General features: G+C 38.2%; 8 protein-coding genes and 1 non-coding gene across 9 annotated transcripts; 5 read left to right on the top strand and 4 right to left on the bottom strand.

Annotated features, from left to right (window-relative positions):
* Positions 1–85: 85 nt before the first annotated feature.
* On the bottom strand, positions 86–787 carry INA22 (Ina22p; the record flags this gene model as incomplete). Its single annotated transcript, XM_002498928.1, has 1 exon — positions 86–787. The coding sequence occupies one exon, from the start codon at positions 785–787 to the stop codon at positions 86–88; it is 702 nt and encodes a 233-aa protein (XP_002498973.1).
* Positions 788–1,080: 293 nt separating this feature from the next.
* URB1 (Urb1p) lies at positions 1,081–6,138 on the top strand (the record flags this gene model as incomplete). Its single annotated transcript, XM_002498927.1, has 1 exon — positions 1,081–6,138. The coding sequence occupies one exon, from the start codon at positions 1,081–1,083 to the stop codon at positions 6,136–6,138; it is 5,058 nt and encodes a 1,685-aa protein (XP_002498972.1).
* Positions 6,139–6,250: 112 nt separating this feature from the next.
* Positions 6,251–8,767, bottom strand: PUT3 (Put3p; the record flags this gene model as incomplete). The annotated part of the gene is made up of 1 exon (XM_002498926.1): positions 6,251–8,767. The coding sequence occupies one exon, from the start codon at positions 8,765–8,767 to the stop codon at positions 6,251–6,253; it is 2,517 nt and encodes an 838-aa protein (XP_002498971.1).
* Positions 8,768–9,500: 733 nt separating this feature from the next.
* Positions 9,501–10,025, top strand: ATP7 (F1F0 ATP synthase subunit d; the record flags this gene model as incomplete). Its single annotated transcript, XM_002498925.1, has 1 exon — positions 9,501–10,025. The coding sequence occupies one exon, from the start codon at positions 9,501–9,503 to the stop codon at positions 10,023–10,025; it is 525 nt and encodes a 174-aa protein (XP_002498970.1).
* A 694-nt stretch (positions 10,026–10,719) lies between these two features.
* On the top strand, positions 10,720–11,829 carry QCR2 (ubiquinol--cytochrome-c reductase subunit 2; the record flags this gene model as incomplete). The annotated part of the gene is made up of 1 exon (XM_002498924.1): positions 10,720–11,829. One exon carries the CDS (start codon positions 10,720–10,722, stop codon positions 11,827–11,829), a length of 1,110 nt encoding a protein of 369 aa, XP_002498969.1.
* A 528-nt stretch (positions 11,830–12,357) lies between these two features.
* ZYRO0E00506r lies at positions 12,358–12,457 on the top strand. Its single transcript is given in 2 exon segments — positions 12,358–12,394; positions 12,413–12,457. It is a non-coding gene; the product is annotated as a tRNA-Ser (tRNA).
* A 302-nt stretch (positions 12,458–12,759) lies between these two features.
* ZYRO0E00484g (aspartate aminotransferase family protein) lies at positions 12,760–14,100 on the bottom strand (the record flags this gene model as incomplete). The annotated part of the gene is made up of 1 exon (XM_002498923.1): positions 12,760–14,100. One exon carries the CDS (start codon positions 14,098–14,100, stop codon positions 12,760–12,762), a length of 1,341 nt encoding a protein of 446 aa, XP_002498968.1.
* Positions 14,101–14,683: 583 nt separating this feature from the next.
* On the top strand, positions 14,684–15,406 carry ZYRO0E00462g (uncharacterized protein; the record flags this gene model as incomplete). The annotated part of the gene is made up of 1 exon (XM_002498922.1): positions 14,684–15,406. The coding sequence occupies one exon, from the start codon at positions 14,684–14,686 to the stop codon at positions 15,404–15,406; it is 723 nt and encodes a 240-aa protein (XP_002498967.1).
* A 31-nt stretch (positions 15,407–15,437) lies between these two features.
* On the bottom strand, positions 15,438–16,493 carry ZYRO0E00440g (uncharacterized protein; the record flags this gene model as incomplete). Its single annotated transcript, XM_002498921.1, has 1 exon — positions 15,438–16,493. The coding sequence occupies one exon, from the start codon at positions 16,491–16,493 to the stop codon at positions 15,438–15,440; it is 1,056 nt and encodes a 351-aa protein (XP_002498966.1).
* Positions 16,494–17,283: the final 790 nt, after the last annotated feature.

The raw sequence follows: 17,283 nt of genomic DNA, 5'->3' as shown, positions 1-17,283 counted from the left end.
CCGTAGAGTGACATAGGTGAAGTAGAGATTTTTTAGTTTTTTTTAGTTTTTTACTCATACATTGCATTTCCATTATTATTTTATTTTACAAAAATTTGCTAACTTTAGTGTCCCCTGCAGCTGAACTCAATTCACCTGGATTCTCTACAATTAAATGAACATCAGTAGAAGGTTTATATTGTAACAATTCTCTTTCATATTCCGCCTTTTCTCTCAGGGTATCCCTGTCAGTGATAAATTCTCCAGATTGCTGCTGCTTGGGCTTTGGATTAGATTTACGAGCTGAAGATTTTGGTTCATCTGATACTTCATCCATAATGCTTTTCAAGAGGTCGTCAAGCGATTCCTTCTCGAGAGCCCTTGTTGAGTTATTCATGCTTTGTAAAACTTCCGCTTCAGAATAGTTTTGCGAAGAAGATATTTGTGACAATTTTTCTGCTTCTTTATCGTTTAAAAATCTAGCTTCTTTATTCCGCTCAAATAATTTATTCACTAACTTTAGCTCTTCTTGTACATCGATATTGATTTCACCTTTTCTAGCTCTCTCGATTAAATCCTTTAGAATTTCCATCTTAAGAACATACCTTCTTTCCATTTCCCCAGCCAATCGTTGCTGATTCATAACATGCGATAGCATCGTACCAAACACAATTACTACTAGTATAGGCTTAATGATTGATTTATCAAACTTGGAATTTGCTTGCTTACTCGTGGCACTCGCAGATACTTGCGAATAAAACCTTGCAGCAGCAACCTTTTGTAAGGGCCTTGTAAACCTTGCAAACATTTTGGATCCAAGTTCGAGGAGAGTGACGATAGGATCAATGGTCCTCAGTTGAATATCTCTTGGTATCTTCAACGTTACAATGGTAGTCGAGATAAACCATTTCGATACCCAGTTGAAAAATCATTATCAACGATCCCAAATTTTTCAAAGCTCATCGCGATGAGATGGGAGAAGAGCAATAGTGTGTATACATATGACAGTAGAGTGCCAGTAAGATTCTTCCGTTTAGCTCGAGTACCTATTTAGACTTTGGTTCATCATTTGATTAGTCCTACTTTTGAGCTGAACTTATAATGAAGTCTCAAGATATACCACTGGTTGACCATGAAAAATCGGCAGGACGTAATAAATACAAGCAGAGCGGTAATGTGGATGATGAAGTGTTGGTTAATCTTTCGAATTTGGTGCATAGTTTAGAAAATGAGGATGATTCTAAGGATTTTGGTCCATTGCTGGAATTCTTCCATAAGAATTACATCTCACAAGCCGTACAGAGTTGGTCTTATTACGCTCAAGTTAATAACCATGCAAAACTAACAGAATCGACAATTCTATTAACACGGACATTAGTGGTTCTCAGATCTAATGCAAATGCGCTTGAATATGGTGGTATCTTGATCAAACTAATTTTAGACAACTACATGAAGGTTCTGTACAGAAGTTTGAACAATATAAAAGCTTCATTGACGATACCGACAATCCATTTGATGAAAGAAATGATTGATTTCAATTCAGGCCAATATATTGAAGAATTTACTTCCAGCTTCGACTTCTCCTTACGGAGTTTACCCAAGATTCTTACGGTCAACAAAAACGATATTTCCAGTTTTAACCCCACGAATAAAAATCATAGACTACATATTAGATTTGAATTTATCAGGTTTTGGTTATCATTAATTTCTCATTGTACACCTCTACTGAGAAGGGATCTCGTTATACAAAATTCAAAGATTATGGGAGCCTGGTTTAAACAGATGGATAAGGCAGATACAGCTGAATTAATGGAAGAAACTGTAGAAGTTTTGTGCACTAAATTTGTGCAGGAGAAAGCCTTTAAGAAGATGACCAAGACTCAAATTTTGAACGAATTGGCGCTTTCCAAGATTTATTCTTATTTCTACTCTTCAAACAAGTCATTGGTAAAGAAAGTCAACGAATTTTTCATAGCTTATGGTGCAGATCCAGAAAGTAGTGTTGCATTCCCTGATAATCTCCCATGGTATCAAGAATCTCCTTTCAATACTTCTCTAAAGGGTGTACCGGTAACGGTTAATCAAAAGGACTTCAGAATCCATAACAAATTGTTGTTTAATGCATTGAAAAATTTCAAACCTTGGGAAAGCGATATGCAGGCTTCTACCGTTCTTAAAATTTTAGATCATGTCCCAGAACTAGTTCCACCTTACTGTCATTATTTGGCATCTCATGGTACTCATGATCCTAAAATGACTTCTTATTGGTTCGGTTGTACGATGTTGTTGGGTAGAATCATTAATTTGAAGATTCCTACATCTATGGCGAATATTCAGAGTGAAACTGCACCATCGTTAGATTTAGTGATACAAGCGATCTTACCCGCACCCTTGACCAAGATCTCCTTAACAAAAGCATTACAACATGAGAAAATGATTATTACGCAATTGGCATGTCAGCTACTGGTATTTTCTTTCCAAAAGTTATCCAAAGTCTTAAAATTATACGAAAGTAAAGGTTGGGGTTCTGCATCAGCACCTCTAAGGAATTCATTTTATCAAAGCATACCAGACTTGACAATTATTACCAGTGTGATGAACCAATCTTATCTAACAGCCAAAAACAACAAAGTCATGCAATTATCACTCACTTTATTGTTGAAATATTACAGTACGACTTTCCCTAACTTCTTCAGCATTAACATGCCATCTTCAAATATTTACATGGATATTATGCGTAAAGATGAATTTTCTGGGATCGATTTGGCCATAGTAGATAATTTCTTACAATTTCAAGAACTAAATGGTACCCAAACAAAATGGTGGAATGCCCCAGCTGGACAAAATTCTCTTTTCACTTCATTATTAAAGATGGCATCTTCAAAAAATTCTACTAATGCCGTGGCCTCCAAAATCTCTCAACTATTGCAGCATATGTTTCATGGTACCGTAGCATTCAACGAAGTGCTGTGCTCTCCTCTCTGGATTTTGATCTACAGTTTGCAAGTCTTATCCTTCGAGGATCATAAAAATGACGAAGTCAATAAAATATGGAAATTATTAGATGAAACCATATCTCGGTGCATGAAAATGCCATATCGCTATGTCGACTCGTCAAAGGACTACGAGAAGATTTCACCATTTTTAGTGGTTCTTTGTGACCAGTGGAAATTTATTGATGGTCAAGGCTCTCTCGAATCAGCCGCTAAATGGATCTGCATTTTATTGAGAACCTTTATAATATGTGGCGAGTCTGCGGAAGGTATTAGAAGACTAGCTGAGAGTTTTGTTGGAGTGCCTAAGGAGTATTTGGATATTTATCTTACTTTCGAAAATTATGAAACCAAGACTAAGAAGCTGTGTTCAGATGAATCGTTCAAATTGGCAAACTTTCAAGGCGCTTCATTCTTCCAACATATCACAATCACACCGTATAGTAAATTGACCAAAGTTGTCCGTTATCCTGTAAATGAACTAGACGCTGTGGGGTTAATTTGGAGACTTCAAAACTTGGTCCGCGACAGGGCTATCACCTTCAATGGAATGTTCAAAGAAGTAACAGATACTTTATTAGCTAAGCTGGCAAATTTTTCAAATTCGAATGTTTCATTCCGTTTAATAAGTCCCGAAGTAATAAAGAATTTATTACCAGTATCAGGCTATTTGGATAATGAGAATATGAAGTCGTATTTCGCTTCCCAAGCACTGTTTCAATTATATCATGAATCGAATCTGAATAACCCTGCTTTCGAACAGTTTATCTTTGCTTGGTTAAAAGACCATATGGATATTTTACAAAGTGATGAACCGAATGCCATGATGTTCGCTTCAGCTATATGCACTTGCCTTCAAACGATACATGCTCCAACTATACTTGAAAATTATAAACAAATCAATCCGCAATCTTTGGACATTATTTTACAAAAAGTGTGGGAGATTCCAAACCAAAAAGTCTCTTTCAAAATTTTCGAGTATGCTATGAAAGTGCCTTCCTCAAATCTAGATCAATTGTTGGCCAAATTTATTGCTGAAGACAAAATAATTGATTTCCAACCAGAGAATTTCGTTGCACAGTCCCTTGAAAAATTCCCTATTGCATTTGAAACATTCGCGCGCTCTAAATGGTTTGACTTTGATCTACTTTTGTCTTACTTGCCCAGAATTCAAGGAACTGAAGTGGCACTAGTCGCCGCTCTCAGCTTACCAGAAAGTAATGATTCTCGACTACAAGAATTTTTACAAAATGTAATAAATGATTGTTGCGAAAAATTGGATCGCCAGGAAATTTCCTCTGGTGCCCTCAAATTATTCTGCTCTCGTCCTGAGATGTTGACAAAAAATCAACAATTATCGGCGGTGAGACATATTACCACAAATTATCATGAGAAATACAGTTCAGAAGTAATCAAATTCGTTAGATCAGTGAACAATTACGATGATCCAAATGTGATTGCATGGTTAAACAAAACAATTTTATATGGTACCAAATACTTTTCCAATGCAACTGAACTTTCACCAGACTTTTCATTATACCTTTCAGAACTGGAAAAATTGACAGCTTCAGTGAATATATGGTCGAAAGTGAATCACACCTATTTACAGGCACAGCATGAAGTTATATTAACAGGGTTTTGGGTCAATAATTCGAGAGTGTTACAATATATGATTCACCTTCTAATGAACGGCAAAGGAAAAGATGTACAATGCACTAGAATGCTGCAAGGAATTTTAAACAACGAAAAAAATGCGCTGAAGGTTGAAAACAATGATAACTTCTTGCGCTTCGTAACTGCAGCCACAATCTTTACCTTATTCATGATGGATCCACAGCAGAACAGTACCAACATTGTTCAGTCAAAACTTATTGAATTATATGGCGGAACTATGTCTTGTGAAGACCGAATGATTCTAAAGATAATTGGAGAAATTGAAACGATTACTTCATCGTCCTGGATAAACGAATCTTGTTCTCTGGAACTTTTGGAAGAGGAGAACGAAACTGCAGGTGAGTATGGTAGCAGAAAGATAGTTGCGCTTGAAAGGGAAGGAACTTTTATTACGCTGGATAAGAACACTATTCTTAACACAGTTAATAACTTCCCACTGAACAGACCTATTATACCTGGCCAATTCAATTGGGAAGCGCTTTTCTCCTTTTACAGCGACAATACAGTGTATTTGTCTAATACAGTTGGTGCCATTTATGATCCTGAGTTTTTGATGCTAATGTCTTTACAGAGCGGCGCTGGTCTTGTCACTTCCTCCACTGCTGAAGATGGTTCCACAACGTATAAATTTGAGATTCAAAGGTATTTGATGTCGGATATTTTCCAGATCATACTATTATCATTAGCTGAGAGTGGTGATCTCCAAAAAATCTCTTTGAGAATAATATATGGAATGTTGAGTTCTTTGGAAGAGGATAGTCAATTCAAGTATGGGCACATTATCGCAGTCCTATTAAAGAAAATCGTATTTTCTTTCGAAAAGGCAAAGTTGGAGGATAAACCATTTAGGATTGCATCTTGCATTTGGTTTGCCATATCACGTCTTTCTGGACTACTCGTAAACCCAGGATCTTTACTTCATGAGACGGCCTTCCGTTGGGTTTTGAACTCACCATTTATCATGCCTAATGACTTCCCTCTTTTGCAGGATCTTACAACACCTAATGAAAAGTTCAGGGGCTATGAAAATTTTTACCGCCAGCTTGCGTGGGTACTAGAATGCCTAGATTTAGGTACTAAGACGGATGAGGACGTTCACTTTATGAAACAAAGAAGCATTTTAGAATGGTTGTCCAATTTAAAAAATCTTCCTTATTTAAATGCTAGGTTATACACCATGATTGACAGCATTTTTTATAAGGTACAAAGATTAGAAGACGGAGGTTCTACCTTATTGACTAGATTTGCATCTGCCTCAACTTTGGAACTTCAAGACTTATTCTTACAACAGCAATTAAAGAGGAATGCTAGTTCAATTGCCAAGAATAAGAATGATAAGAGACTAATCAGAAACAAATTGGTACTGGAAACTCATCGGGTAAACACCAGTGAAATTTTATTGGGCCATACGGAAATTATGAACTCACAAAAGAGGGTGAGGCTCTGGGCAGAGGACGATCAAGAGAACATCTCCAAGCGCATTAAAAATTAGGAATCAAGAGGATAGAGAAGAAATCACAACTCTTCCGTAAAACCAAACAGTTTGCATAATAATACATATAATATTAAAGAATAAATAGTCTCCAACCATGTAATTATACAAATTAAAAATTTGAACCTTTTCCTTGTCCAAAATCCATTTCATTCCCTGGGGCAATAGCTGGGTCCATAGCACTACCTAACCACATAGCTTGATCTGAAATTTCTTTCCAAAGTTTATTATCCGTTTGACTTACTTTCGTCATCTTATCAAGCAGAACTTGCAGTTCACCATCATCGGCTGTGTTCAGGGGATCAAATTGATTGCTATTTTTTTCTATAATTTGGGTTTCTTTCTTGGTCAAATTTATTTGTGATGATTTGGCCAAAGTTGCATTGATGATATCTGACAACGATGCAGAATCTGTCATAGTTTGAGAAACGATATTAACATTTCTAAAATTATGGGCGTCGTACTGTGTATCTGGTTTCAACGAGTCATTATGAGCACAAATCATATCCTTCATTATTCCATGGAAGTCAAAGTTAGCCATCAATGTTAGTAGCTGACTCCTTCTTAGACCAGCAGGATTATTACCCAGGTTTCTCATCTTAGTGAAAATATTTAAAGCATGATCCAAATGCTCATAAGTTTGTTCATGAATCCCAAAAGCTGCATTAAACAACACAAGGGTACAAGAGGCGGTAAACAAATATTCTCTGTCCATATACCCGAATAGCGCAACCATGTTTTGGTCCATAAGCGCCCAAAGTGACCTAATGGTATTGACTGATGCCTGTAAGGAACAATTGAGAAGCGCAGAAATTGTACTTGAGTAATTTTGTAAGTTGATGTAAGTGTTACTACCTCTAAATTTTTTCAACTGTACGGAGGCAAAATGGAATAGAAGGGGTCTGATGGCCAAATTCATACCTTGAAAATATTCTGTGAATAAATTAGCACAGAGTCGTGAGATCTTCAAATGTTTTTCGGTAAAATCCACTTGCAAAAAACTGGGAAGATTATTTCTCCATTGTAAAAGTTGCTTGACTACACTCTTTAATGCTGCAAGAATATTAGTATTTGGTTGACGCTGGTATAATTTGTTTAAAATTTGGGCATTGATTCGAACGATTTTCACACAGTTGATAATGTATTCAGCTTCAGGGAAAATGTAGTGTTCACAACCGGGGGGCGGTTTACTCATATCAAAATCGCCCGGTAACTCTGTAGAAATAGTATTATCCGTAAAGCTAAGAGGGAGACCAGCTTTACTACTTAGCATTCTTTCAAACATATAAACAGTCCACCAAAGTCTCCTTCGATGTTCCAATTCGAATCTGGTTAAATTATCTCTTTGTGCATCTACATGCATCCCCGATATGAGACAAGCTCTCAAGGCTTGACCAAAATAAAAATAGGATGCCACTGTACAGTCTGCCACTTGTAAATAAAACGCATACAGAAGCATAACTTCAATACCACCTTCTTTAGTGACACTTTCAATACGACCACTGGAAAAAAGACAACTAAAAATCTGAGAGGCTTCTTCGAAGAAACCCGATCCTGGTAGTTTAGCAGTATCCTTGATCTTATTCCCATTTACGTTATTGGAAGTTCCCAAGTACATTTCACCAATGGCAAAGATCAATAACACTTTACAAAACCAAATAGTTTGCAAAGTACGATCGTTGTAGAATGCACCACCTTCGTAGGCAATTTTCAATCCATGCTTTACCATACCTTCGTTGAAGAAATAAAAGCAACCATCATTATAAGTGATAAAAGTATCAACTAAAAATATGGCATATGAGTATGATGGTAGGGTGAAATTAACAGAAATATCATCATTACCTTCGTTTTTATTCAAAACAATTTTATAAGCATTACCTTCTTCTTGTAGAACGTCTATCTGATCCAAATTCGACTGTGGCCCCTGTAATAAAGGATTTTCATTATAATCTTCATTATTAGGTAAAGTATTTTCATCTTCATTCCCACCTTTATGTGATAAATACTTTGATAACAAAGACTGAATTTCAAGTCCGAAAAGTGTCATGGAAGATGACCCAACGAAATACCGCTGGCCCGTTCGCGATTCTACCAATCTACCACTACGTTGAGCAAAATTCGAAACGAGTTCCATTTCATCACCCGAAACTGGTGGATCCACATCGTCTGTAGTCTCCTTTTCAATATCATAAGCACCATGGCCTTCGTCAAGTGGTACTTCCTTATATGAGCTAGCATCAATTGCTGTCTCATCTCCATTAGTTGTAGCTCTTTCCTTAATTTTGGACTCTGTTACATCGGAATTCACCGTGTTTACTATCGATTGTAATTTAACATTCTCCCTTTTTAAGTCAGCCAAATTTTCTTGCAGTTGTTGCAAATACTTCATTGAAACTGTTAATTTCTTATTAGGCTCCAAATATTCACAGGCAATTCTGGCAGCCGAACACTTCGAGCATGGGTCACCGCCGGGGCACTTCACATGTTTTCTACGGCATCTAACACACGCTAAAGTAGACCTTCTGGGAGGTTTCCTTACGTATCCTGCACTACCCGAACTGCTCGGCGTATCCTCATCACCAGTATCGTATTTTTCACCAATTTCCTCTCCTAAATATTCTCTTTGCATCGCTGTTAGGTTGTGCTATGGCCATTCAAACAACAGGATTACTGGAACGACAGCTTATTGTTAACACACAAATACAGCAGAACGGAAAACAGAGCCTTTAACTCTTGGCGATCGTTTAATATATAATCACATAAACGAAATAAGCTAAGAGATTGAAATACAATCTTAATCCATTTTCTTTTAACCATCATGCCAATACTTCTGATAACTCATGCTTAAATCTTGATGGTAGGATATGCCTTACAACTTATCTGAGAGACGGGTAATCCTCGGGAAACCAGCTCCGGATAGTGTCTGGAAGTACCATGGTCTGACGGACAAATGGAATGCGATCTGGAGATATCGGAGTTTAAGGATTCGGGCGAATTATCTCTATCGCTACTGACGACAATTCCCCCGATACGTTAATCACCTTCTATTGTTGAAACTTTCCCGCATCGGAAAAACTGGTAGCAATCACGTGGACAAGATCGGAGCTTATCAATCATGTGATCTCAAAGAAGTGTGTTACCCTCTCTTGGGCACATGACCACTAGATGTGTTACCCTACTGTATATTTTTTATTAGAAAGTTCATTGGCCAGGAGACAAATTAAGAAAAAAAAAAATTCATGCCCTCGATTAACGAGAGGTAGGTAAGGCCAACCCAAATCCCAATCAACTTCGACATACGAGCAAGGGAAACTCTTATTACAAAGGGGGTATAATCAATTGAATTGAATCCATAGATACCAATGTCTCTCGCCAAACCTGCTGCTAGTAAGCTTGACTGGGCTAAAGTTATTTCCACTTTGAAATTAACTGGTAAGACTGCCACCGAATTGTCCGGCTTCAAAAAGAGAAATGACGAAGCAAGAAGAGTTTTATTCGAACTGCAAGCTCAACCAGTTGATGTCGATTTCTCCCACTACCGTTCCGTTTTGAAGAATAGAGCAGTTGTTGACCAAATCGAACAATCCGTCAAGGCCTTCAAACCTGTTACCGTTGACGCTTCCAAACAACTATCTACCATTGAAGCATTTGAAGCCCAAGCTTTGAACAACGCAAAGGAAACCGAAACCCTTGTTGCCAAGGAATTGAAGGATCTACAAGAGACTCTAAAGAACATCGAATCCGCAAGACCATTTGATGATTTGACTGTTGATGATTTGGCAAAGGTTAGACCAGAAATCGATGCCAAGGTTGAAGAAATGGTTAAGAAGGGTAAATGGGATGTGCCAGGTTACAAGGAGAAATTTGGCGATTTGACTGTTATGTAAGAAACATAGTGGTAGGCACTTTTTCACTATTTTTTCCCCTGTTTTGACGTGCATGACGGTATATACACACAAATAAGATCACATTCATAACGAGTAGAAATATTATCAACATTCGTATTCGTATTTGTACTATTGAATTGGTTATCCAGTATGTAACCGCTCAGAAGCACGTGATTTTGGACAGATAGATCGCTATACACGGACCACGTGATTGCCATATGAGATCATGATAGACGAACCAATCATAAGTTGTCAAAAATTGGTTGAGCGCCAATTCAACCTTAAAGTAGGCCATTTGAACCCAAAGAGCCGGGAATTAATGGATTGAGATTCGTGCTACAAGTCTGAAAGATTTATAAGGACTCAAACGTACGGGAACTTGCCCTATACGTCTTATTCCTCCCTTTTTTACCTCATCAAGCAGTCTTTTACGCCCTGAAACCTCAGCGCGCACGCAAAGTTTTTCAAAATTGGAAAAACTCAGAGACGGGAATCTAACAAGCATCATATACAAAGGTTCCAACGATAAACTTTTTGATCTTTAGATAGTAATAAATTCATTTAGTGGGTCCGTTACGAGAGATTGAATTGAATTATTTGAAATCCAATTGTACCAGTTCGATTTGTTTCTTCTCTCCTTTTGTCTCCCCCTTCGAAGTCTTTAGGTCCCTCGTACCGCCGCTGTTTTAAAAAGATGCTTTCCTCTGCTACTAGACTACAATTTGCCAAGCAAGCCGCTAGACGTTACACCGTTAGTGCCACTGATGGTGCTGGCAAAGTTTCATCGCTTGCCGTTAAAGTTCACGGTGGTTCTCGTTACGCTACCAAAGATGGTATTTCACATCTATTGTCTCGTTTCAATTTCCATAACACCAGTGGTAAATCAGCCCTAAGATTGGTTAGAGAATCCGAATTACTTGGTGGTGGATTTGAATCCAAGGTTGATAGAGAATTTATTACTCTATCTGCTACTTTCTTGAAAGAAGATTTGCCTTACTATGTGAATGCATTGGGTAACGTCCTTTACAAAACTTCTTTCAGACCATATGAATTACCAGAATCTGTTTTGCCAGCCGCTAAGCACGATTTGGAGCTGCATAACATCTGCCCCGTCAGAAGAGCTGAAGACTTGCTTTACAACATTACTTACAGACGCGGTCTAGGTAATCCAGTCCATTACGATGGTGTGGAAAAGGTTACCCTAGATGATATCAAAGAATTTGCATCAAAGGTTTACACCAAGGAAAATATCGACATTGTTGGTGAAGGTGTTAACGAAAGCGATTTGAAAAAATTCGTCGCAGATTCTCTGTTGAACTCTTTACCTTCTGGTACTTCCTTGGTCTCCACTGCCACTCCAAAGACATCTATTAACAAGGAAAACAGAGCTAGACATGCTGGTCAATCTGCTGCTGCCATTGCTATTCCAGTGTCTAAACAAGATTTCGCTCAATACGAAGCTTTGGCCCGCTACTTGACTTCTCCTCTATCCCAATTGGCTCCATCTATTTTCAAGGCTAAATTGGATAAACAAAGCACTACTGGCCTATTCGTATTGTCCGTTAAAGGTGCCGATGCCGACACTGTTTCCGCAAACATCAAGAACGTCGTTTCCCAATTGAAACAAGGTGTGAATCTATCTTCTGCTAAGGATTACGTTTCTTTGCAATACGCTATTGAAGCTGATACCGTTGTTTCTCCAACTCCACTAAACTTTGACTCCATCAAGAACTTCAAGTTAGGTGACTTTAACTACGTTGCTGTTGGTGATGTTTCCAAATTGCCATACGCTGATGAATTGTAAGTAGCACTTTAATTTGTGAAAATCCATCCAGTCCAACCAACCATCACCACAGGTGACTGCGTTTTTTGATGAATCTAATCCAACGAATGGCATGCTTTGTCTTATAAAATATATTCGAATTACAAGAGAGGAAACAAAAAAAGAAAAAGAACAAAAAAATCATAAGAATTTTATCAGAGACTGATTCATTAGAAAGTGAGAGAATCTGATAACAACTAAAGAAAAATAGAGAATGTAGTAAATCATGAAGATATTTATTTATTTTGGAAAAAAAAAAGATAAAGAGAGACTGATGATGAAGACTTGATCTTCATCCTTTTAAAATATTTATTCAATTATTCTTAACTGTAAATTTTTCTTATTTTTATTTTAGATTTCTTCCTCACATACATGCTGTTTATAATTTAAGATGATCGTCATATTTGAACGTCCCTTACCCCATGGCTAAGATAGTTTTTGGTGTCAAATGCACGTGTACCGAATGGGCGTACAAAACAGAAAACTTAGACCTCTATCTGCTAAGAAGACGTCCCGGTGGCCGAGTGGTTAAGGCGATGCCCTGCTATTAATCAAGATAGCAATTAGGCATTGGGCTATGCCTTCGCAGGTTCGAATCCTGTCCGTGACGCATTTCTTTTTGTCTTTTTCGCTAATTTGAAATCGCGGTGCATAATCGTAAAGGAGAGAAATTCTTTGAAACTGAATGCCAAACAATTAATAAAGAACCCACTAAGTATTCAAATTCATTCATTGTATCAGATGTAGCGAGCTTTAAAGTAGCTCAATGCTCACCTTACGTCCTTACACACTTTTGATTTGAGTAATCGGCTTCAAAACCCCGAAAACTCCAAGCTTTACGTAGATCATGTACGGCGCAACAATATAGCATAAATAAGATCAAGACGAAAAGATTATGTTGCTAATTACTGTTCATCCTAGGACTTCTTTGAAACTTTGAGCAAAGATTGAAGCTCCTAGCATAATCTCCTCCCGTGAAATGGTAATCGGTGGAGCTATTCTAAAGACACCACCAAATGCAGGAACACGTATCAAATTTGCAGAAAGTCCTAACTCCATCATTTTGTCAGCCAATTGACCTGCTAACTTTACATCAGCCTCCTTAGTTTTTGGATCAATAATTTCAACTCCAGTCATCAACCCACGACCTCTAATGTCTCCAATTTGATCGTATTTCTTTTGTAGAAGTGCTATTTCAGATCTGAAAAGATCCCCCATATTTGTAGAGTTTTGAACTAAATTGTCACGGATAACAATATCAATCACTTTAGATCCAACTGCACATGGTAAAGGATCGTTCACATGTGTAGTATAGAACAAAAAGTGTTCAGAAGCAGTTTTGTCTGCTATCTTGTTCGAAGTAACAACTGCCGATAACGGTATACCATTCCCCAGAGTTTTACTCAGGGACAAGATGTCGGGAACTACACCATGCGCTTCAAATCCAAACAATGCACCGCATCTCCCAAACGCCGTTTGCGCTTCATCCACAATCAAAAGCATTCCCCTCCTCTCACAATGCATTTTCAATCTTTTCAAATAACCATCGGGAAGCACAAGCATACCACCAGAACTCAAAACGGGCTCAACAATAACCGCGGCTAAAGACCCCACAGAAGCGGCATCGATCAAACCGAATCCATAGTCCATCTCTGTTTCCCAATCGTAGGATCCATCTGGTTTGCGGAAAATAGATCTATACGTATTAGGGGCAGGTAAAACCAAATTTCCTGGAATCATCGGACCCTGATTTTTGCGACCATCCTGGTAAGTGGTAGCATTCGATGCACCTGTCATCCCATGCCAAGACAACGATAATCCCACAATCTCAAACTTACCGGTATATGTCTTGGCCAATTTGATAGCAGCCTCATTTGCCTCAGATCCAGTGCTCAAGAACATGGCCCTTTCTAACCCTCCAGGCAGTAGTCCCGTGAGTTTTTCTGCCAACTCTAAGACCGGAGGAGACAGCATGCCGCTGTACAAGTGGTCCAATTGATAAGCATGTCGAGCAATTGTCTCACTAACTTCAGGCTGACCATGTCCTAGTAATGTAGACATCTGACCGGAAGTAAAATCCAGGATTTTTTCATCACCCGCATAGATGAAAGATCCTTTGGCTCGTGTAATAACTGCTGGAACAAAGTTTGGTCCATAACCCAGCAGATTTTTGCAGTTTTCTTGCAAATTTTTTTGAGGATAATTCTTGTACAACTCTAGTGAATCATTCATTTGTATACAATTTTGCTGCATTTAGTGCAGGGAAGGAATATTTCACAGTTTAAAACCAATTTGCAGAACCGAACCTATTTATAAATTGCACGGTAAGACCTGAATCATCCAATGGATAACCAATTATATGATCCTTATCAATGGTAGAGACCTTGTAGTTTAACTTCTTCGCCCTTAGGATTTGTATTAGGTGGAGATGCATTTCCACCTTATGTGTGAAATTGAAGGAAGAAACTCTGAGAAGGCGTTTGGGGCGTTGTTCGATTCCCGCTTCGATTCCCGCTTAGTCTACCCGAAATAGAGTTCTTTTTGATAAGCGATTGCGACAAACTGAAACAGATGGTTGATTCAAGAAGAAAATACCCAGCTGGACGGGTAACAATGTAAATCCAATCAGATATTGTGCCTAATCTATCAGACGTCTTTTTTCCCTCAAGATACATACCTCGGATAGCCCTTCCTAAATTGTCGGTTGTATAGTGACTGCATTGTTGTGCCTACCGGCTATATCGTATTACAACAACCAGCTTCACTTATATAAGGGCACGGATATCCAACACCAGTTTCAATAGCCCTTCAAATGAAATAATAAGTATATATCGACATGTACATTCCTAAGCAATATAACGTCGACGACATTGAGAAACAGGTCCAAATAATTAAGGACTATCCGCTGGGTACTCTATTCTCTTCGAGACCTGTGTCGAAGGGATTGTTCGGTTTCGGAAAAGGTGATGAATCTGAGCAGCCTGATTCCGATATGTGTGCTAGTCACATTCCCTTTTTCTTTGTAGAATCTCCCGAGGGGAAGCACAAGCTAATTGCTCATCTTTCGGCGAAGAATCAGCATGCAAACCAGCTAGAGAACACTTCCAAGTGCTTAGTGACCTTCCAAAGTGTAGATTCCTACATTTCACCATCCTGGTATCCTCTCAAAGAGAAAACGCACAAATTCGTTCCCACATGGGATTTTGCAGCAGTCCATGTCTATGGGACACCAAAAATAATACGCGGAGATAAAGAATGGCTTCTAAAGATGTTGAACCTTCTGACGAACCAGGAAGAGGGAAAGCGTCCTGAAGGTGAGGAATTCAAGGCCAAATGGAAAGTGTCGGATGCACCGGAATCATTTCTGGATGGAAAGCTAAAAGGTATAATTGGGTTGGAAATCGACATTACCCACATGGAATCTAAATTCAAGTTTGATCAGGACAGTAGCCAGATCAACGTAGATGGTGTTATATCAAATCTCGAAAATGAGGTTGGGGGAGATAAAGGTGGAGATATGGCGAAATTCACAAAGGAATGCTATCCCGACAGGAAATAAGAAGGTCTAAGTTCTGCGTTTGCAATTTTATTTATTCTATAATTTTTGTTGTATTTTTTCCACATAATTTATTGGTTTCGAGAACGATATCCTCAAGTTCAAGGTAGCCACCACGCTTGTTTCTATTGATTAAAGGTTCGAACGCAGTTTTGTAAAAATTCAAGCAATCTTTTCCCTCATTAAAGCACCCTCGCGGAATATCCCAGTCTTTTTTGCTACTTAAGTAATAGTTCATGTGTCCAGCGATTTCATCGCACTTGCTGATATCACTACCAGGAGCAAAATGCATTATAGTCGCCAAAAATTTTACTCTTGGAACAACGTCGAGGAATGAAAACTGTTTACCTTGGATTGCACCATAAAGATACTTGACTGTGCCGTATGCATAAATAGAATACATCGTTCTTTTGGCTTCGTCTGGGATACCAATTGCGGAAGAAATCGCCAGCATCAATACCCCAAACATAAAGCATTTATTCGAGAAGTATTCATAGAACCTATACCTTGGTAAAATATCAAATTCTGAAGGCACATCCTCCAAGAAACTCATAAAAAGTTTGGAAATAGCTTGTTGATAGCGCTTCGAGGCTTCAGAAGAAGGTAAAAGTTTCAGGACATGCTCTCTAAATCCGTCTCGGCACTCTTTTTCGTTGAAAAAGAAATTCAGTGTTTTCCAGAAACCTTGTTCATAAAGAGCAGTGTTCATTTTTGATGCCGCTTCTCTCCATTTTGTAGCCTCTACACCGGGGTCCACCGCTAAGACGATGGTGCTGAACAATTCTTTGTTTTGGGATAGAACATAATTCTTATGCAATGGGGGCCAATCTGCTAAAATAATGATCAGAAGACCGATAACAATAAGACAAATCGCTTCTTTTCTTCCAAAAGATGCCAGAGCAATTCCTAAAAGAAAAGGTAATGCAAATATTAACGGACTGTTTCTAGATGCCTCATGAAGTGTCCAGGTAAAAGAGTTTCTGAAAGAGTACACCGGTAAAATGGGATCTCCTTCTCCATGTCCAGTGGGCATTTCCACGTTTAACTTAGGTTTGTGTTTAGAAGAACGATAGATGCCTGTTGTTGTCATAGTTTCTTGAAAAACATGGAGATGTTTTTTTACGAATAGCTACATCAACTGATAGGAAAATTTTCTATCATTTATCTTATCTTATCATTGAATACGCTGGTCCACTTTAAGCAGTTTAGATCCTTAAGAACCAATAGGTATTTCAATTTCTGGTTCAAAGAAAGAACATTGCAAAACTAATGCTCTAGCTGTTACTTAGGAGGAACCATTGATCCATCTTTAGCATGATCTTCAAAATTTCAGGAACCCAAAGTGAAAATGGAAGTATAGTTCTGACTTTTTAATAGTTTTCCTCAAAGCAATCCATAAGAAACTCCGGAACAGTGGTTATTGAATCCATTAATATTTCAGAAACCAGACTTAGGTAGTATTTTCCAAAGGGATCGAAAGCTGTTCTTTGCTCGTTGATGTTACATTGTTATGAGTTCGGCCTTTTCAAAAATATTCTGAGCCGCGCTAACGAACGACTGTTATGTTTAGCTCTGTTCAATGTTATATGATCTGTCTATAAGGATCTTCTATGCGTTCTGAACCATGAGCTGTTAATGTCACGGCAGTATTCAAGCTTATAGAAGACCGAGCTACTAGTATAAAGGCTGCCACACTTTTTTTATCAAAGTATTCTCCTTTTTCAATATGGATAGCATATTCCAAGCTTCAAAGAGCGCTAGCAACAGCTAGCCAAGACTCAAGAACCAATATATCTACCTCCAACATTCCAATTATTGCGATTTCGTGATTTTATTCAGTGCATCTTCAACCGTAAAAACTATGTCATCTGGCATAGTTA

This window comes from Zygosaccharomyces rouxii, assembly GCF_000026365.1.
Source record: "Zygosaccharomyces rouxii strain CBS732 chromosome E complete sequence".
Classification (NCBI taxonomy): Eukaryota; Fungi; Ascomycota; class Saccharomycetes; order Saccharomycetales; family Saccharomycetaceae; genus Zygosaccharomyces; species Zygosaccharomyces rouxii.
This window is presented reverse-complemented; position numbering and strand designations above follow the sequence as displayed.